The sequence below is a fragment of the Pimephales promelas genome, chromosome 11 (assembly GCF_988280905.1).
Source record: "Pimephales promelas chromosome 11, fPimPro1.hap1.1, whole genome shotgun sequence".
NCBI lineage: Eukaryota > Metazoa > Chordata > Actinopteri > Cypriniformes > Leuciscidae > Pimephales > Pimephales promelas.
In genome coordinates this window covers 17,199,222-17,218,136 of record NC_142779.1, presented here as the reverse complement: position 1 = coordinate 17,218,136, position 18,915 = coordinate 17,199,222, and the positions used below count along the sequence as shown (strand labels likewise).

The window sequence follows — 18,915 nt, the reverse complement described above, 5'->3', positions numbered from 1 at the left end:
TGTTTGATTATTTCACTTCGTCGCTTTGGTAGCCTAGCCTACTTTTTTTTATCATCCTTAAGATTTGCAAACCCCCAGTAAGTGTATTTCTCAAAACAATTCGTACGAATCACACGATGTACTGCCAAAGCCTGTACTTGGCTCAAAATCCTTTACAGCATTAGAGTATAGCCTATATAACAGTAGTGAAAATTGACTGACATACCCGTAGGGTGACTACCAGTCCTGTTTTCCACGCCCTGTCCTGGCTGTTTTATATAAATTGATGAAAATGTTCTGGTTTACAAAAAAACTGCTCTGAAAGATCAGCAAAATATAGATGGACAAACAAGGAGGACGAATTAGAAAAACAGGATAAAGAGGAAGAAAACTAAATATATAAATATATTTTGTTAGTTCGTTTTTGTAAGTTTGTGAGAGCTATTTTTGTTCAATTTGGAGGTAATTCTTTTAGTTATTTATTATTTATAATTTTTTTTTCTGAGACATTATTTCTATCATTATTTCATTCATTATTTTTGAAACCTGTCATAATAAAACATGTTGAGTAACCTATAAAAAAGCCTGAATTTGTGTCTTGTATAACAATTTTCTATCTATACAGAGCATAAGCACTTATTACTTATGCAAGGAACACATTATGTTTAGAGGGAAGACTGTTCAACAGAACCAGAGAAATTTATTTTGACATGACACAAGCAATTGATAATGTAGGCCTATTTGACTAGTGACAAGTGACAAGGTCGAGGTTAAACAAATGGTCTTGAGAAGTTGTGAACTGAGAAATACACCAAAGTGACTGACCACACATATTTACAATGGATTAGGCTATCACATTTTAATTATTAAAGTTTCTATCTAGGAAATAGGTCATATAGACTAAATAGACCAATATATCCTTAAAAGGATGCACAACAAAATTTAGATCATTTATTGATCATTATTATTTATATTGATTTCGTGTGGATGGATTCGAATTAGATAGCTGCCTACTAGAGTCGTTAGACCTATTTTTTACAATCTGAAGAAAGAAAGAAAGAAAGAAAGAAAGAAAGAAAGAAAGAAAGAAAGAAAGAAAGAAAGAAAGAAAGAAAGAAGTATCTATGAATAGACCTGCATGATGGCACGGAAGCGCGTGGGGGTTTGGTGACGTAGAGCGCATGTCGTCCGCAGTGCACGAGAGGCCTGCTTCCAGTGGAAGAAAGCGCTTTCAATACGGTGAGGTCATGTTATCGAAACCAGCAGCCGAATAAGCGCTATTAATAATCAATAGAGACTTCACCACATCATTTCTGAAGAGCCCGAATATTTAGTCGCATTTAGGATACAGAGAGTGTTTATATTTCAATCGTAGCAGGTAAGTGAGCGTTTTAAGGTGTTTTTAATACTACGTGGTATTGTTTCGCATTGGGGGAGGGTGTCTGCAAACATCACAGCTGATTTCCCTTCATTTGAAAGTGTAATACGACACGAATGTCGTTGTTTTGAATGATGAGGCGTTTAAACGTAACTGTATGGACTAATAAATGAGCCTGGTTACGTGAGATCGCTTACAATGCTATTTGTCAAGCTACTCGCTTTCCCACCCACCCACTGTAACCATAATATACGTTACCTTGTGTGTATTCTAGATATAATTTAGTCAATAACGTAACATTTGAATGTATATTGAATTGCATATGGTTTAGCATTTACACTGATCCATGTCCAAGTTAAAAACATATATAATTATTTTATTTCATACATAACTTACAGGCCTGTCATGCATGTATCCTTATGCACATTTAAACATCAGTTTTAAATGAATTGACTGTTACAGGCTGATTAACTCTTGCTTGACATAATTTGCCCATTATATCTGTGTGTTTGATGAGTAAAATTGACATTATTGTTAATGAAACAAAAACAAAAAATGACCCCTAAAGTTTGGTGGCATGGAACACAAACATTAAAGTTTGTATCTTAATCAGAAATTTCTTGTTAACTTGATATGATATCTTATAAAGTGTTTATTCCACTCGCCAATGTTCACTTCTGATGTGTTTTTACTTTTCACCAGGAAGGCTGTCCTTAATATTTTATTTCTAATAAATTAATTTGATATCACATTAGAGCTGAAGGAATTCAATGAATTGAAGGCATTTTATTTTTCCTTTCTAACAATAATTTCTATTGGTGCATAATAATACATATGGTTTGAAATGATTCTCTTTGTGCATGTTGTGTTGAGTAGTTGTGAGAGTGCTATTATCCTGGAAGTCTAAGCCTTTATTATGATCTGATTAAAATGAGAAATTATCTTAATCGGTTAACTGGTTTGTTTGGGTGCATGTCAGATTCTACAATGTAAGCATTCATTTATTTTTTAAACGCACAATTAAACATGGGCCTGTAATATTTAAAAAAATTATTTTTTCACTTGCTTGATTATAGGTTACAACCACAGACTCCTCCTGATCTAGGTTTTTCCAGAATCAAATCTTGACAAAATTCTCTCTGTTGCTATCTAAATGCATTTTTGTTTTGTTCAGACTTATTCAGTGCTACTTCCTCTCATCACAGTCAACTGTGTCACTTTTAATGTACTGTGGCATGTCAGACAAAAAAATATCCCTGATATTATGCCATTTGCGTAAACAACAAAAAAAATGTGGGAGCATTTTTCTGTGGATCTGGGTCATTCTGTTAGTCCTGCTATTTAAACTCAGGTTAAGAGCTATTAGGATACTGCCCTACTCTTTGGTGGCGTGTGAGTCCTCTTTTTATGTGTGTGTATATTTCAAACAGCTGTATGCTCTAGTTATTTTCTTTTTTGATGGCAGAGAGATAAAGCCCAGAGCCAAAAAGAGGCTCGAGACCACTCTGTGCTGTCCTTTCAGTTTATTCTACTATGACAGGCAGAAAAATCAAATCATGTTACGATTCTAGGGATATCACAAACAATTGCAATCTATAGTGCATTTTGCTTTGTTTTTGTGGTCTAGGTTTGTAAAAGTCTGCCTCGTTCGGATGCTAGGACATCGACTTCATCATGAACAAAAATAAGCGAGAAAAAGAGTTCTACAGTGTAGATGTGGGTGATTCGACATTCACAGTGTTGAAGCGCTATCAGAATCTAAGACCCATTGGCTCGGGTGCTCAGGGAATAGTCTGGTATGTTCTAGAGCACAAATTCCACCTCACATCAAGGACGTTACACAGTCGCCACATCTTTTCATCTGTTTTATGCATGCTTTTTTTTCTTTTAGCTCAGCGTATGACCACAACCTTGAGCGAAACGTGGCTATAAAGAAACTCAGCCGGCCTTTTCAGAATCAGACTCATGCCAAACGCGCATACAGAGAGCTGGTGCTCATGAAGTGCGTCAACCATAAAAACGTAAGTCATCAATACTCCAAAATGGGTGCATGTTGCATGCAAAGAGAAACATTTATCCAGCATCCAGCAGAGCTAATAGATATGCTTGTCTTTTTCGTTCCCAGATAATAGGGCTCTTAAATGTTTTTACACCCCAAAAAACATTAGAAGAATTCCAAGATGTGTGAGTATACATTGTGCATTCATACAGTTAAAAACGCCAGACCCCAGCTGATACCCCGCTAATGGTCTCTCACATCCGCACTCACACCCCTCCCCTTCTTCTCTGCTCTCTCCTACCCCCATCACACCCTCTTTTTTCGTCCCTCCCCTTCCCGCCCCTTCCCCAACAACAGTTACCTAGTAATGGAGCTGATGGATGCCAACCTCTGCCAAGTCATTCAGATGGAGCTGGACCACGAGCGGCTGTCCTATCTTCTGTACCAGACGCTGTGTGGAATAAAACACCTCCACTCCGCAGGGATCATCCACAGGGTCGGTGCTCTTTAGCCTAAAGCCTGTCCGCCTAAACAAAAAGACTGCCGTACGCAGCCAAGGTTGCAGTGACGGTGAAAAGCTTAATAATCAGTTAAGGTGAGGGAGGGGGAGGGGTTTCATCCCCTGGGCTGATTACAAAAAGCCAGACCTCTGCCTGCCTGCCTGCCTGCCTGCCTGACTGCAGCTGCTGCTGTGGACTGCATTGCGCTGTTGAGGCAGAGACGTGTTGAGAGGCGACAGGAGGGAAGCGATCAAGTGTTCCTCAGTAAACATCGCTGTCCTGTAGTCCTGTTTCACCTTGACTTTACCTCTGTCTTATACAGTGTACTGCTTTTGCACGTTTGAGACGTTTATATGAATGGAATAAAATGAATCTTGTTGTATCACTGCCCAAGGTCATGTCTTATAAACGGCGACCTTTGAACATTTAAATTTGCAACCATGCATAATCAAGCATTAAATGAATAAAAATGGTTTGACTCTGACAGATCGATTAGGTGACGAGAAAACGAAGGAACATTGAAGGACAGTCTTTTTCAAGGTTAATGATGTGGGAAGGTTTGTTTGTTGAAAATGGAGTACAGAACATTAGTTTTAATTCACTTCAGCCCCTGGAAATATATGTGTATTGCTGGTTGAGTTTCAGTTAGACAGAATTGAGTGAAACCTAAAAAACTCAACACTGTAGCTGATATATAAAACCCTTTCTAAAGCCCACAGAGTTTATAACCACCTTTTTTTTCCCTTTTTTAAAACATTTATATTCACCCATTAATGTTACCTGAATGTTAAATGCTGCTGCCACTCGTCCATAAGTCTGCTTCTGTTATTACAATAAACAAAAAGTAAACAAATTGACTATTTCAAATAAAGAATCCTGATTTTTTTTTGTTAATTACAATTTACAGAGAAAAATTAAGCAGTACAACTGTTTTCAACATAGTAATAATAAGAAATGTTTCTTGAGCACCAAATCAGCATATTAGAATGATGTCTGAAGGATCATGTGACACCAAAGACAAAAATAAATAACATTATAAAAATATATTAAAATACAAAGTAGTTATTACAAATTGTCATAATACTTTACAATATTGTTTTACTGTATTTTCCTTTGAATAAATAAAGAAATGGTGAGCATAATAGATATATTTCAAAAAAATCTTACCAATCCCAAAAACTTGTATTATTATTACAATTTTTCAAATGTTTCTTTTTTTTCTACTTTCGTGTTGATTTTCTATGTCGTCTCAGACTTTTGGACCCCAATATACTTTATATATTTTAAATAAAAAATAAATGCTATAAATGAGAATGCAAAAAAGCCCACCCTATTGACTAATATTCTCTTCTGTTGTTCTTTAGGATCTAAAACCCAGCAACATTGTGGTAAAGTCAGACTGTACTCTAAAGATCCTGGATTTCGGTCTGGCCAGGACAGCAGCTACGGGTCTGCTGATGACACCATATGTGGTGACGCGTTACTATAGAGCTCCTGAAGTCATCCTTGGAATGGGATATCAAGCCAATGGTCAGTGCTGCTGACAAGCTACAGAATGCCTAGTTGGCACATCCTATGCATGCTTAACTACCAATATCATCCTCGTGTTGCAGGTTTCAATTCGCACTCTTATAGGCTTCTCTGATGCTTTCCTTGCACTAATAGCTTTGTGGTTTCAGCACCAAAATGTGTTACAAGGCAAACAATTTGTTGGGAATTCTTTCTCTTTTGTGCCGTCTTTGATAAAATGTGAAGCCTGTTTAGTGTGTGATGAGTAGACAATGGCTTGGTGTGCTCATTCATTTCTTACCCAAACTCTAATGAATAAAACAAGCTCTTATGCAACAGTACAAAAATACTAACACCCCCTGACTTCCTGCTTAACCGTTTTCTCTCTTTCCCTCTGCTGCACGCGCTTAGTGGACATTTGGTCTGTGGGCTGCATTTTGGCAGAAATGGTCCGTCACAAAATCCTTTTTCCTGGGAGGGACTGTATCCTTGAGCCTCAAAATTACAAAAATGTATAATTGACGCTTAGATTGCCTGTTGTCATTTTGAGAATCTGTAGTATTCTCACAATGGAGAGTCATGCGGTATATATGGAGCTAGATATACTGTAGTCCGCCACTAATTTGGTTCTATATTGTGTTCTTTGTTATGTTCTATGTTCATCAAAATTGGGTTGGTTAAAGCTCTTTCTTTTGCATTTCACTCAAGTGCGGTTTTGACTTTTCAGTTGGCTTACTGTCTAATTTTGGCTTTACCTTTAGTAAACACCACTATATTGAATAAGTAGTTTGGTTTTTAGATCGCTTTTTCATTTACTGTGTTTTAGTGTCATGGTAAATTTAAAAAGAAACATTTAGGCATTCTAGCTGTTGTGTTGCTCACAAGCTTGTGGTCAATAAGCTTCTTTTTTGAAGAAGAAGAAATGTATACGTCTATTTAGAAAAAGATTCTTTAACTTGATCAAAAGTGACATTGAAAATCTTTTGCAACATTATAAAAAATCACATTTATGTTTAATCACATTTTCTATTCAAAAATGCATCAGTTTCCACAAAAATATGAAGCAGCACAACTGATTTCAACACTGGCAATGTTTTTTCAGCATTAAATCGGCTTATTAGAATGATTTTTGAAGGATCATGTGACTGAAGACTGGAGTAATGATGTTGAAAATTCAGCTTTGTCGTCACAGGAATAAATCATATTTTAAAGTATGTTAAAATAGAAAATTGTTATTTGAAATTGTAATGTTTAAAAATATTAATTTGAATCAAATAAATGCAGCTTCATGAGCAAATGAGCATAAAGATTTAAAAAAAAAATGGCACAGACTCCAAACTTTTAAATGGTAGCGAGTTTTGATGGTGTTTGAGAACACATTATAGTGTCATTCCAAAAAGCCTACATCAGAATGTTAGTGTATGCTCTGAAAATAATATTCTGTAATATGTATGGTTATGTATGGTCTAAATCTGTAATTTTGCCCAGTGTTTTATTTTCTCCATCATATTCAGCTGATGAGTCACAATATGAATGAAAATGTTCAGGTCTGTGATGCTTTATAAGGCTTGTTTCCAGTTTATTCATAGTGTTGCGATGATCATTCTGTGTTACGTCTGTGCTCCATCCTCACTGACTAGACATGACAGTTCCTGCATGACGCACATCACTTTTCTTGACATCTGATTTCATTTTATTTGTCTTTTTTTTAGCTCTTTGTTGCATGCTAATTTCACTTTCATTTCATTTTTCAGTGGATGTATGGTCTGTTGGCTGTATCATGGCTGAAATGGTCAGAGGTAGTGTGTTGTTTCCGGGTTCAGATCGTATCCTTACATGTCTATCTTGTGTCATCCATTCCATGGTCATCCCTTCTCTCTTTTACACACAATACATTGTTCCCTGGTATACTAGGGCTTTTAGGACTATAGATTTAGCACAAGCCTTCAAAATGAATTGGTGCAAACTAAGTAAAAGATTTGTGAAAAGCCTGCAAGAAGATGGTTTTAGATACTGTAGGCCTATTTATTCTTTTCTTAACCTTCTAATGCCTGAAGATATTGATCAGTGGAACAAGGTCATCGAGCAGCTGGGAACACCATCCCAGGAGTTCCTGATGAAACTCAACCAGTCAGTGCGGACCTATGTGGAGAACAGGCCACGGTACACCGGATACAGCTTTGAGAAGCTGTTTCCCGACGTCCTGTTCCCTGCTGATTCAGAACACAACAAACTGAAAGGTACATCTGCCTAAAGGTTTAAATGGGTGACATTTTCTGTCGCCCTTTTTTAAATAATTTGGCAGCTGTGCAATTGCTTTTTGCAAATGGGACTGTCAAAATGTTGGTTTTGTGCTAGTGTAGTATTTAATTGCCTTCAACTGATATATTTGCAGAACAAAAACAACATATTTTGCAATTCTAATCATTTCCAGTGTATTCATAGTGAAGTGGCCTGAATAATCAGCTGTGTTTTTGAGACATGTCAAGCCACTTGAGAACCTCAGACACACCATTAACTCTTTCTCTTTGTACTGGATGTGATTTGTTATGCAGCGAGCCAGGCACGGGACCTGCTGTCTAAAATGCTGGTAATAGATGCATCCAAACGAATTTCTGTGGATGAAGCTCTTCAGCACCCCTACATTAATGTGTGGTACGACCCAGCTGAAGTGGAAGCGGTGAGCTTATGCGCATACACACACACACCAAGTACCAATCCATTGCTGTTAAGTACACATGCAAACTCATTGTAATTTCAAGTCCTTGCACTTTTGAATAATCTAAATAATTAGTGTTGATTTCCCCCCCAACCAAATACTCAAAAGGGTTGTAATTTTGAAATCCCTTTACCAAAACTATTGTTTTCTAAATATATATATTTATTTATTTTGTTTGTCTAATATTTTTAAGCTATAAAGCTATTTTAAAAAGAAATTACAACAACTGTGCCAGAATAAATGGGTGTCTAATTTGATGTGTTTTAAAAAAAAATAAGATGTGTATATTTAATATGCACATTTAATATAAACTAGAGATGTGCCGATGTGTCGGCCACAGATGTGTCTAATTCCGCTAATTACATATAAAGCTAATATCTAATCAATTTCAAGCCATTGGCATATCAGCTATAGCATTAAAAGGCTGATATCGATGGTTTTAATTAATTAACTGCTTAAAGGCAATGCGTTGTATTATGTCTGTTGCATAATCTAACGTTTTTCTTTGGGTAAAATAGTTAGACACTTGCCAAAACAAAATTAAACCTGTACAAAATATAGCAGGCCTCGAGAATACGGACTGCCCCGTTGCCAAAATTGATTTCTCTTTCGCTGCTTTTGCTTGAACGGACAAACTCGCACAAAATTATATCAAAATGGCCATCTTGGTAAGTATCTTAGTAAATGCAGCTGGTTATGGCTTAATTGAACTTAAACAGTTATACAGTTATTTTATAAACAAAAATAAAATGTGTATATCAGTATATTGAATCTGTGCAGCTCCTAAAGTGACAGCCGCCTAATTATCCTGCTGCACTACTGTCTTTGTTTTAATATTAATCAAACTAAAAAAAAATGCTCACTGCTCTTGACTAAATAAATACTGTTGTAACTTTCATAAGGATTAATATACATTTAATTTATACAGCAGTGTAACATTTGACGCACACATTTGAAGCATGCATGCATATGTATGTATGGCCTGTTGAATGTTAAATAGGTCCAATCCATGTTTAATGAAGATGATTTGATGATGCAGAAATAAACTAGCTAGTATACATTAATGCTTGCGTTTTTAAACTTTTCTAATTGAAAACATGATCAAAAAAGTAATCTATTTTAATGACCGAAGTTATATCGGAATCGACTAATAGTTGTTTAACAATTGACCAAAAAAATCCTATCAATGTATCCTTAGTAAAATAGCAATATTGTGAAAAATATTATTATTTTAATTTAAAATAATATTTGTTTATGGCAAAGCTGAATTTTCAGCAGTTATCATTACTCCAGTCTTCAGTGTCACATGTGCCTTCAGAAATCATTCTAATATGTTGATTTTGTGCTCAAGAAACTCTTATTATTATTGTTAATATTATTATTATTACATGATGCATGTTTTCAGGAATTTCTGATGAATATAAAGTTCAACAGAGCAGTGTTTATTTGAAAAATAAATCTTAACATTATACATTAAAACATTATAAATTTCTATACTGTCACTTTTGTTTACAATTTGCACAATTTAGTATGTTCTAAATAAAATTAAAAGTAATAATTTCTTTCAAAAACAAAAAATCGTACTGACCCCACATTTATGAAAGGTAGTGTTTCTAATAGTTCTCAAAACTATTTTTTTTTTACACATAATTGTTTATCTCACCAGTATAATTATGTATGCTTATCTTTCTCTTTTCAGCCACCTCCTCTGATCATAGACAAACAGCTCGATGAGAGGGAACACACAGTGGATGAGTGGAAAGGTGATTTGTTTTTCTAACTTTAAAGTTCACTGAGTGAAATCTGATGCAAAGGAAAGTGCCAGGGGTTTAGAACAAACATCATTTGCACACGCGGTCGAAATCTTGTCTGCTGCGGTCACCTGATTGAATAGTGTTAATAAGCTCCTCTGCGTGTTTAAATGTCTGACGGCAGTTGCTTAAATTAGAAAGATTGATTGAGATATTTCTTTCAACTCATGGAGAGGAGCATGTGCTGTTGAATATAAACCTTGCCAGTTTCCATGACTTTGTCCGTTTATCCAGATTCGGGGAGTAACAAAACACTTTTTTTCATTGTTTGTTTTAGCTACTTGACAGTAGCTCAGTTCTTTTCAAGACAGTGTAACTATTCCAAATTTTCAAAGAGAAGCTATTTTTTCGTGACCGTGAAGCTATGTAGCGTGACAGTACAAAAAAAGTTCTCAAGTTGCTAAAAGTGTTGCGAAGCTGTTGCAGTTTAGTGAATCAGTTCATTTGGAGGGTTATACAATTCATCAGTCATTATTTTACGATACAATAAACAATTCATCAGTCAAACAAACAATTCACTTTTTTTTCAATCCCTGCTCTTTTCCCTTCCATCTGTGTAATTTAATGCCACTGTTCATCACAGTGTTTTTAAGTAAATTAGTTGGTATTATTTTCTAGTTTTATTAATGTATCTGTTGAAGTGAATTGAACCAACTGAAATCTTTATGGTTTTTATGCTTGAGAAACTTAGTTACAAAGTTTCATTCCCATAAATGGCTTAACTGAAGTTGGATAAAAAGTGTGTACTAAGTACTTCAAAAAGAGAAGCCTCACTCTTTTGTTTATTCTGTATAATTGTTCTTTCTCTGTTTTTCTTCATCAGAGCTGATCTATAAAGAAGTTATGGATTGGGAAGAACGAGTGAAGAATGGTGTCATTCGAGGTCAGCCCTCCCCTTTAGGTTAGTTAGACGAGTTTCTCTTTGTCTAAAGCAGAACCACTTGCTTATGTTCATCTCAGATCTAAGGATTTATTGTATTTTATTTTATTTTGTTTTTTTTTTTGTGGACCAAAATGTATTTTTGATGCTTCAAAACATTCTAACTCACCCACTGATGTCACATGGACTACTTTGATGATGTCTTTATTTCCTTTCTGGAGAAGGACAATATATCTTACATATATTTTCAATGGAGGGACAGAAAGCTCTCGGACTGAATCTAAAATACTTAAAGCTACACTGTGTAACTCTTTTAGCTAAAAACACTTAGTTCTTTCAAAAATATATGTGGCCATTAATGTATATTTACTTCGTTCAAGTAATAAAGTATTCTCGTGAGTGTATAATATGCCATTGAAAATACATACGGGTAAGGGGTTCTAATGTCGGTCGCCATGTTGCCCCTCCATCTTGAAAGTACATTAGCCAAAGAGGGACATACCCGTTAATTCAAGCTTTGCCTTTCGCGTTTACGTTTGAGTTAACACTCATGGACAAGGTCGAACTGGAAGTCATGTTAATCTTGGACTACATTGGCCACCGTAGGAGTTAAAACGAAATCGGAATTGAGAGGATCAGAAACTAATATTCACTGGATGGTCATATACCTTTTCAGTGCTAGATGGGGGTAAAAATCACACAGTGTAGCTTTAAACTGTGTTCCGAAGATGAACAGAGGTCTTACAGGCTTGGAAGGACACGAGGGGGAGTTATTAATGACATAATTTAAATTTTTGGATGAATTAACCCTTTTAATTTTCAGTTTACTCAACTCAAATATCCAAGATGTTACAAGTACAGTTTAACATTTCAAGTTGAGTCGACTAAACCTAAAAATGTTAAGGCCGCACGAACACTTGCTTTTTAAGTTGAAACGTTTATTATTATTTTTTACGATGTATGTGCAGGTAATCTAACCGACTGCTTTGTTTCACATAGCACAGGTGCAGCAGTGATCAACGGCTCACCCCAGCCCTCCTCCTCCTCCTCTATTAATGACGTCTCCTCCATGTCCACAGAGCCCACCGTGGCCTCGGACACGGACAGCAGCCTGGAGGCCTCTGCGGGACCCCTGAGCTGCTGCAGATGACTATCACCCTCCCCTGGAGATTCTCTGTGTGTGGCATGGTATCAGATTTAGGCCAGTCTAATACATTATTTCGGGTCGGGTATGGCTTTTTGAGTTCTGCTGTAGATGCTGTAAATGACTATACAATTTGACCTTTTTAGCAACAGCCCTAACAGGTTTAGCCAATGATAGTGAACTCCTTAACAAAAATCTTCTTTTATAAGCTACATTTAGAGTATTTTGTCATGTTGTCGTAGAGTGATTTTGGAAGGTAATCTGTAAAGATTGAATTGTGAATATATTTTCTCAAATTCAGTCTTTTTTTCCCTGGTCAATGTATAATTTTCTTAGTCACCTGGGATATGAAAATCTTTAGATTGTCAATATTAGTATTTTAAAATTGATATCAACATAGTTATTTAAGTACATTTTGACAGCTTGCCTGAGGTCGCTTTTTCTTGGTCATGTTTTCCATTTTTGTGCACAGCACATTTTATTTAAATTTTGTACAGTTTCGTTTAGATATAATAATTCACAACATCGAAAAAATATTTTTATATGTACATTGAGTTATTTTGTCAGGCTGATCTGTTTTTCATGAATACTTTTTGCTGCTGGTTAATTTCCTGGTAGACTGTGATATGTGTTGTGCTTGTCCATATGTCTCTGGTGTTCTTGTTCTAGTCCTAGTTACCTGGGATTTCAGCAACTTTTATCTTTTTAATTATTTAAATTCATTTTACCCCTTCAAAATCTGCATATAGAACAAGCATTGCACTTCAATACCGTCCTGGTCCGAATTATTGGCACCCTTTGTTAAATATGAACTTAGACAAAAATCTGCATTATTAATTATTAATCCTTTTGTTTTTCTCTAATAAACACTGGCCACAATTAATGGCACCTTTCTATTCCATACTTTTTGCAACCTCCTTTTGCCAAGATAACAGCTCTAGAGGATTCCCCTATAATGGAGAACACCTGACGAAATCTCAGACCATTCCCCTATACACAATCTCTCCAGATACTTCAGATTCCCAGCTCCATGTTGATGGTGCTTCTCTTCAGTTCAACCCACTCATTTTCTGGACAGGTTCAGGTCAGGGTACTGGGATGGTCATGGCAGAAGTTTCATTATGTGTTCAGTGACACACTTTTGTGTTGATTTTGACGTTTGAATTGATGTCCTGATGGAAGATCCAACCATGGCCCATTTATATGATTTCTAGCAGAGGGCGTCAGGTTTTGATTTTTTTATCTGTTGTTGGTATGCGGTAGAATCCATGATGCCATATATCTAAACAAGATGTCCAGTACCTCCAGCAAAAAATATGCTCACAATTTCAAAGACCCAGCAGTATATTTAACCGTGGACATTGGGTACTTATTATCCCTGGTTCCTTCTGGTGGGTTTGCTGCCATAAAGTAATTTTTTTGTTTTTTTTGTTTCATTTGACCATAGAAGCCTGTCCCTGTTGAAGTTCAAGCAGTATCTGACAACAATATGCTGACCCCTAGACTCAACTATTTCCTGCAACTCTCCAGCGGTGACTCTTGGAGAATATTTGGCCACTCGAACTATCCTCACTGCGCATTAATACAACATAGAGACAACATAGTCCTCTTACAGGCAGATTCATAACATTTCCTTTTGATTGAAACTTCTTAATTATTAATGGTGGAAATGGAAATGTTTAACGCTTTAGCTATTTTATAGGCACTTTCTTTTTTCGTGAAGCTATATTCAGAACTATATTCTTTGAAATATAGAAATATATTTATTTTACTCGTGATAGATGATTAAGGGAATTTGGCTTGTGGAAGAGGAAGGCATGTTCCTAGTCACCATGGTGTGTTACAAAATTGCAAATATGAAGGGGAATATACTTCAGATATATATTATATACAAGGGAATATATATATATATATATATATATAAAGGGAACCGGTAATTGTGGCTAATGTGTGTGTTGATAATCAAAAGGATAAACAATGCAGATTTATTTCTACAGCCATCTTTGATCATGTTTACCAAGGGTGCCAATAATTCTGTAGGGCCCTATAATATTCCGCAATCGCGGAATTGGCCAATTAACGCAGAATTTTTTTCGTAATTTTTCATATTTGGAATGAAATTCTGTTTTAGTGTGGGAGAAGAACTTATCTCTGGGGAAAATGCAGACAGAGGGAAGAAAATCTGGGTGACCCAACCCCTCATCCTCACCCCCCACCCCCCGTCCCCCAATTTGGGAAAAAATAAAATGGATTTTTTAGGGCCCTAATTCTGATCACGACTGTAGCTAGGATTATATCAATATTAGATTTTGCAGTTTTTCTCTAATATTTTTCCAACCCTTAACAATGTTTGTTTTGTGACTTTTTTTAGTTGGTAGAGCAAATGTTTTCCAATTATTTTATTATTATTTTGGAAGACCTACAAAAACGTCTACACTAGTTAATTTCTAGTATATTCCATTAGAGTTATTAAGCTACTTATTTTTGTACAACAGTGAAATGAAGCCAATTTGAAAAGAATTTTTCTCTAGATTGTTTTTATTGTTTTTTTTATTTCCCCCGTCAGGTTAGAAGGTCTGTAACGGCACATTATGTGCTGTAAATGAACGGGACATACTGAATTGACCTACTTGTACGTATATGAATTGTAACTCGTGACATTGAATACTGTGGAGTGCCATGTATTATTTGATAAGACTAAGATATATCAGGGAAGTGGGTTTCTTTTACATTTGCTTTTGAATGTGAGCGTGAGAGAGAACGTTGAAAAGGCCTGAAGTTTTGGAGTGAAATGTGGGAATCTGAATGTTGTTGTCCTGGGGTTTAGCCCATTGGATTTATTTACCTGTGCACAGGGTAAAAATTAAATAAATAAAAAAACCTACATATTTTGCTATTACTTTATATTATTATTTTTGTTTTAAGTGCTCTTAATAGTGGCAATGATATTAAGCCCTGCATACTTGCCTGGGAAGCCTGAACCTACTGTAACTGCAAAAAGCAAAAGCTTCTCAAAACGTGATGTTTTAGGCATGAAAACACAAGAGCCGTTTGAAGGTTGAGTCTGAACTACCTCACACTGACACCATACAGCTCACATTTTACAAGTATTACTGTAAACTTCATTTCATTTTATTTATTTATTCAGAAGAATATGAGTGTACAAGTGTTTGTAAGTGTGAATCTATGAGAATGTGTTGTATGTATGTGTATACAATTCAATGACTGTGTCCTTGTTTCCTCTAGACTTTTTTGCTTGTTTGTTTTATTCAGTTTATGTGCAGTAACTCAAAGCTGAACAGTGAACCATCTGATTTCAGACTATTTATTTCAGAAGATGTTTAGAAGGGTTCTGTCCATTTTTTTTTCTATTTTGAGAAAAAGAAAAGAGAATGATTAAAATGGAGAGGAAATGTTTCTCATCCCCAGTCTCAGCAGTGGGCGGTATCTTGCATGACCTGCTTAGCTTTTGATTTTAAGTCCAGAACACTGTACAAGAACCATATGATCATGGTGCTGGGTTTATTAGACTTCACAAACTGATGCAGTTGTTTTATATTAGGGTTAGCAGATTACCACCTCATTTGAATGCACTGAACTTCAACTGTTAACATCATAACAACTGGAAAAATGGAAATAAACCATTGAAAATGGGTTTGCTTGCGTCTTTTTTTGTCCTTGTTGATGTCTAAGTTATACTTAAATCTTATCTTTTTTCAAAGTGAACTGCCTTCTACATATTTTACCAAACACTTTAAGGGTTCACCGAAAAAGGAAAATGTGGTCATCATTTATGTACCCTCACGTCGTTCCAGCCGATGTTCAAAACACAAGTGGAGAGTCCTGAGCGATTTCTGTCCCTCTACTGAAAGTTCATTCCACAATTTCAGGTTCATAGAGAGACATTGTAAAGGAAATCCATATGATTCTAGTGCTTTAATGTCTTCTGAAGAGATTGTTATCGCTTTGACGAACAGATTGGTTTAGGCTTTTATTCTCATATATAAACACTGATTAACACGGATACAATTTTTCAAACACGCAACAAATTTGATGGAAGGGGCAGAAATCTCTCCGGTTGCATAAAAAAAATCTTCATTTGCGATTTGAAGATGAATGACATGGAGTTGGAAAGGCATGAGAGATGGCATGAGGGGAAGTAACTGAACAGAATGTACTTTTTTTTTTTTTTTTTTTTTTTTTTTGAATGAACTATCCCAATTGAAGGAATAATTTACCCCAAAATTTTACTTACCCTCAAGTTGTTCCAACCCTGTATTAATTTCTTTCTTCTGCTGAAAAGAAGGTCAAAAACCAAACAGTTTATGGACCTCATTGACTGCTACTTTTTTTTCCCCCATATTATGGAGGTCAATGGGGGCCAGCAACTTTTTGGTTTCTGACCTTCTTTAAAATATCTTCTTTTGGGTTGAGCAGAATACAGTTTGGAACAACTTGAGGTTGAGTAGATGCTGACAAAATGTTCATTTTTGACTGAACTATCCCTTTAAGTTGTCCTTGATGGTCTGAATTTTTGAAAGTGTTTGATAGAAAGCAAAAATATTTTTTTGCATAGCAATGTGTTCTCATTATATGATTTGATAATAAGTTGTTATATTACTCATTATCCAACTTCTGATTTTTCCTTGATGCATTATAAAGGCACAACACAGTTTCAATGACAACGGCAATTTATTACGAAGACTAGCCAGTCTTCATTTGAAATGAAATACCAATTTTTTGAAGACCTCTACTTTGGCACGTTCTGCATTCAGGAATCAATAAACAGAAAAACAACCACAAGAACATGTGCATACAAAAAAAAAAAAACGAGCACATTCAAGTATATGTCAGCCTTAGTTTCATCATCTATTTTATATAAAGACACTCATTTTTTTTTTAGAAAAACCACCTGAGAAATAGTTCTAGGTACATTAACACACTTAAATAAATACTAGCCTTGGCAATCCTGCAGCTGAAGTAATCTTTTGATATAGTTATATCAGATTTAAAAGATTTTTTAATAACTTTTGTACAAGTTGTACAGTTTGGATGGTGTCACCTCATCTCATCTAATCTTTTATTTTATAGTGCATTTTACTTACAATAAACGGATTTGCTAAAAAGAGTTTGTGTTTGAAGGTTGATCTAAATGACTTACTTGTTCATGTCTGGTAGTGTGAGGCAAAGTGTGATAGGAAGCAGCCTATTAGTGGTTTTAATGATTTTAAAAGAAGCAGACTTTGAATGAAAAAGGATTGTGTGATAATTTCATCAAAACATCAAGGTTTATCAGGATTTCTTTCATACCATGCAGTAACATGACCTGCCTGTGTGAGGGAACAGTCTGGTCTGAAAAGTCATGCTTTGGTATAATCTGTGCAGGTTATGCTAGTGATGACTGCTAACAATTGAGCTCCACCTTAAAGGAATAGTTCACCCAAAAAAATAAACTGGCATTATTTACAAATAGCAGATGGCAAGTTTGACGTTCAGAACAAGATGCACAATTTGGTTTGTTCTTCACACAAAATAGAGCACTGCTTTAGACATTTTTTTAAAATGTCTCAAAAAAACAATTGTGCTGTGCAGAAGGGGAAAACCACCATGAGGGGGAAGTAAATCACAGAATTTGTATGTTTGTGTGAACTACCCCTTTAAAATGTAAGAATGAAGAGCAGAGATAAAAGTAAAACTGCTACATGATCAAGTCGCCGTTACAAAACAGCACAAAATGACCTCTGAATACTCATGATGCATGAGCAGAGAGATTTCAAAATTCTATCTACAACAAACACGCAGTCTCTCAGTGTTACATCAGGAGGACTGTCAAAACGCGAGTCAAATTTTGCTTGTCCTTGTTCCCAACGTAAGATCTCCCAAGGTGGAGAAGAACTCCTCCATTTCATTCTGGAGCAAACGGTTACGGGTCTCCGCGTCCTCACGGGCCCGTTCAGAGTTGCGGAGTTTGATTTCCAACATGCGATACTTTTTCTTCTCCTGGTCAAACTCCTCCTCGAGTCTCTCCATTTGGCTACGCAGCATGATGTTTGATTCATCTAGCCTTAGAAGAACGAATTACATCAATTACATTTTAAAAGTAATGCCGAACACACCATGTGATGTTGTAGGAAATGCAAAGGAAACATTTAATCTAATTCACTTAAAGGAGCTGTAAGAAATTTATTTCAAATAATCATAAAATGGCCCTGATATTTCACTAGACATTAAGAAATCATGTTCATTTCAAATACGTATATCACTGACAACAGTAGTCCGGCCAGGATATTGCCATTTAAAAAGTGAAGTTGCAGCCCTCAACTGATGTTGATGTTGTCATGATGTTGTGTTTTGGTCTGATGCTTCACCCTCCACCGATCTACCAATCACATAGTCAGTAGTGTTGAAGCATTCGGGTTGCCAGCTCTGCTCTAGTTACCACCGCTGCAGCTACAAACGTGTGGGATAAAAAAAATGTTGGATATCTGGAAACCTTGAGTCCGGGGGGAGGGGGAGGGGGAGGGGATACACCGCTCTACAGTAATTTGAAACTGATTGCAGTACCAGTTTTGGCCACAATCTTACATACAGCTCCTTTAATAAATGACTATTTATTGTCAAAAGAATGCATTTAAACATAAAGGTGAAGAATTATAATAATTGTCAAGCAGGTTTCTTAAACACTCCCTGCTTATTGGCAGATAGCCCGGCCCCAAACTTACACCATTGGTTTAGCCATTGTTGCTGTGTTGGGCTGGTTGGATTTCTCAAAAAAAAAAAAAAAAAAAAAAAAACGGGGGAAATCAACGAACAAAATGGCTTTCTCATGTCTGCATATATAGGGCCAGACTAATAACAAACCCTCTTTTGGCATTAAAAAACTACTGTCAGGATTTACTGAAGATACGCAATGAAAAATTTGTGCTGAAAAGGCTGGACAGTTATTTTTTTGCGGCTGACCTTATCACATTTGCATTTGTAAGAGTTTCCCTTTCA

The 18,915-nt window shown here is 35.9% G+C and overlaps 2 protein-coding genes across 12 annotated transcripts in view; one reads left to right on the top strand and one right to left on the bottom strand.

The window, feature by feature from the left end:
• The first annotated feature begins 1,105 nt into the window (after positions 1 to 1,105).
• On the top strand, positions 1,106 to 15,574 carry mapk8a (mitogen-activated protein kinase 8a). 6 transcript variants are annotated; one of them, XM_089117118.1, is made up of 12 exons: positions 1,106 to 1,218; positions 2,985 to 3,153; positions 3,249 to 3,378; positions 3,483 to 3,541; positions 3,714 to 3,852; positions 5,221 to 5,386; positions 7,120 to 7,191; positions 7,423 to 7,605; positions 7,921 to 8,045; positions 9,784 to 9,847; positions 10,719 to 10,796; positions 11,780 to 15,574. In XM_089117118.1, the coding sequence occupies exons 2-12, from the start codon at positions 3,032 to 3,034 to the stop codon at positions 11,923 to 11,925; spliced, it is 1,284 nt and encodes a 427-aa protein (XP_088973244.1). In that variant the 5' UTR covers positions 1,106 to 1,218; positions 2,985 to 3,031; the 3' UTR covers positions 11,926 to 15,574. The 6 variants fall into 6 exon arrangements, with proteins under 6 accessions (XP_088973244.1, XP_039528133.1, XP_088973245.1 ...); XM_039672199.2 differs by having other exon boundaries at positions 1,156 to 1,357; XM_089117119.1 differs by lacking the exon at positions 7,120 to 7,191 and adding an exon at positions 5,777 to 5,848 and having other exon boundaries at positions 1,156 to 1,357; positions 10,719 to 10,778.
• arhgap22a (Rho GTPase activating protein 22a) overlaps positions 13,167 to 18,915 on the bottom strand; it is a 29,190-nt gene continuing 23,441 nt past the window's right edge. For 5 of the 6 annotated variants that reach the window (XM_039672207.2, XM_039672209.2, XM_039672211.2 and 2 more), the window contains one exon: positions 13,167 to 17,983. In XM_039672207.2, the coding sequence (XP_039528141.2) occupies positions 17,761 to 17,983 (223 nt within the window). In that variant the 3' untranslated portion in view covers positions 13,167 to 17,760. The remainder of the gene's footprint in view (positions 17,984 to 18,915) is intronic. The other variant, XM_039672214.2, reaches the window with a different exon arrangement.

Bases quoted from the DNA above. Each gene is read 5' to 3' on its own strand.
- mapk8a (XM_089117118.1), top strand. From the start codon at position 3,032: ATGAACAAAAATAAGCGAGAAAAAGAGTTCTACAGTGTAGATGTGGGT. The intron at 7,192-7,422 runs GTATCCTTACAT...TAATGCCTGAAG, and splicing joins GTTGTTTCCGGGTTCAGATC to ATATTGATCAGTGGAACAAG. The intron at 9,848-10,718 runs GTGATTTGTTTT...TTTCTTCATCAG, and splicing joins CACAGTGGATGAGTGGAAAG to AGCTGATCTATAAAGAAGTT.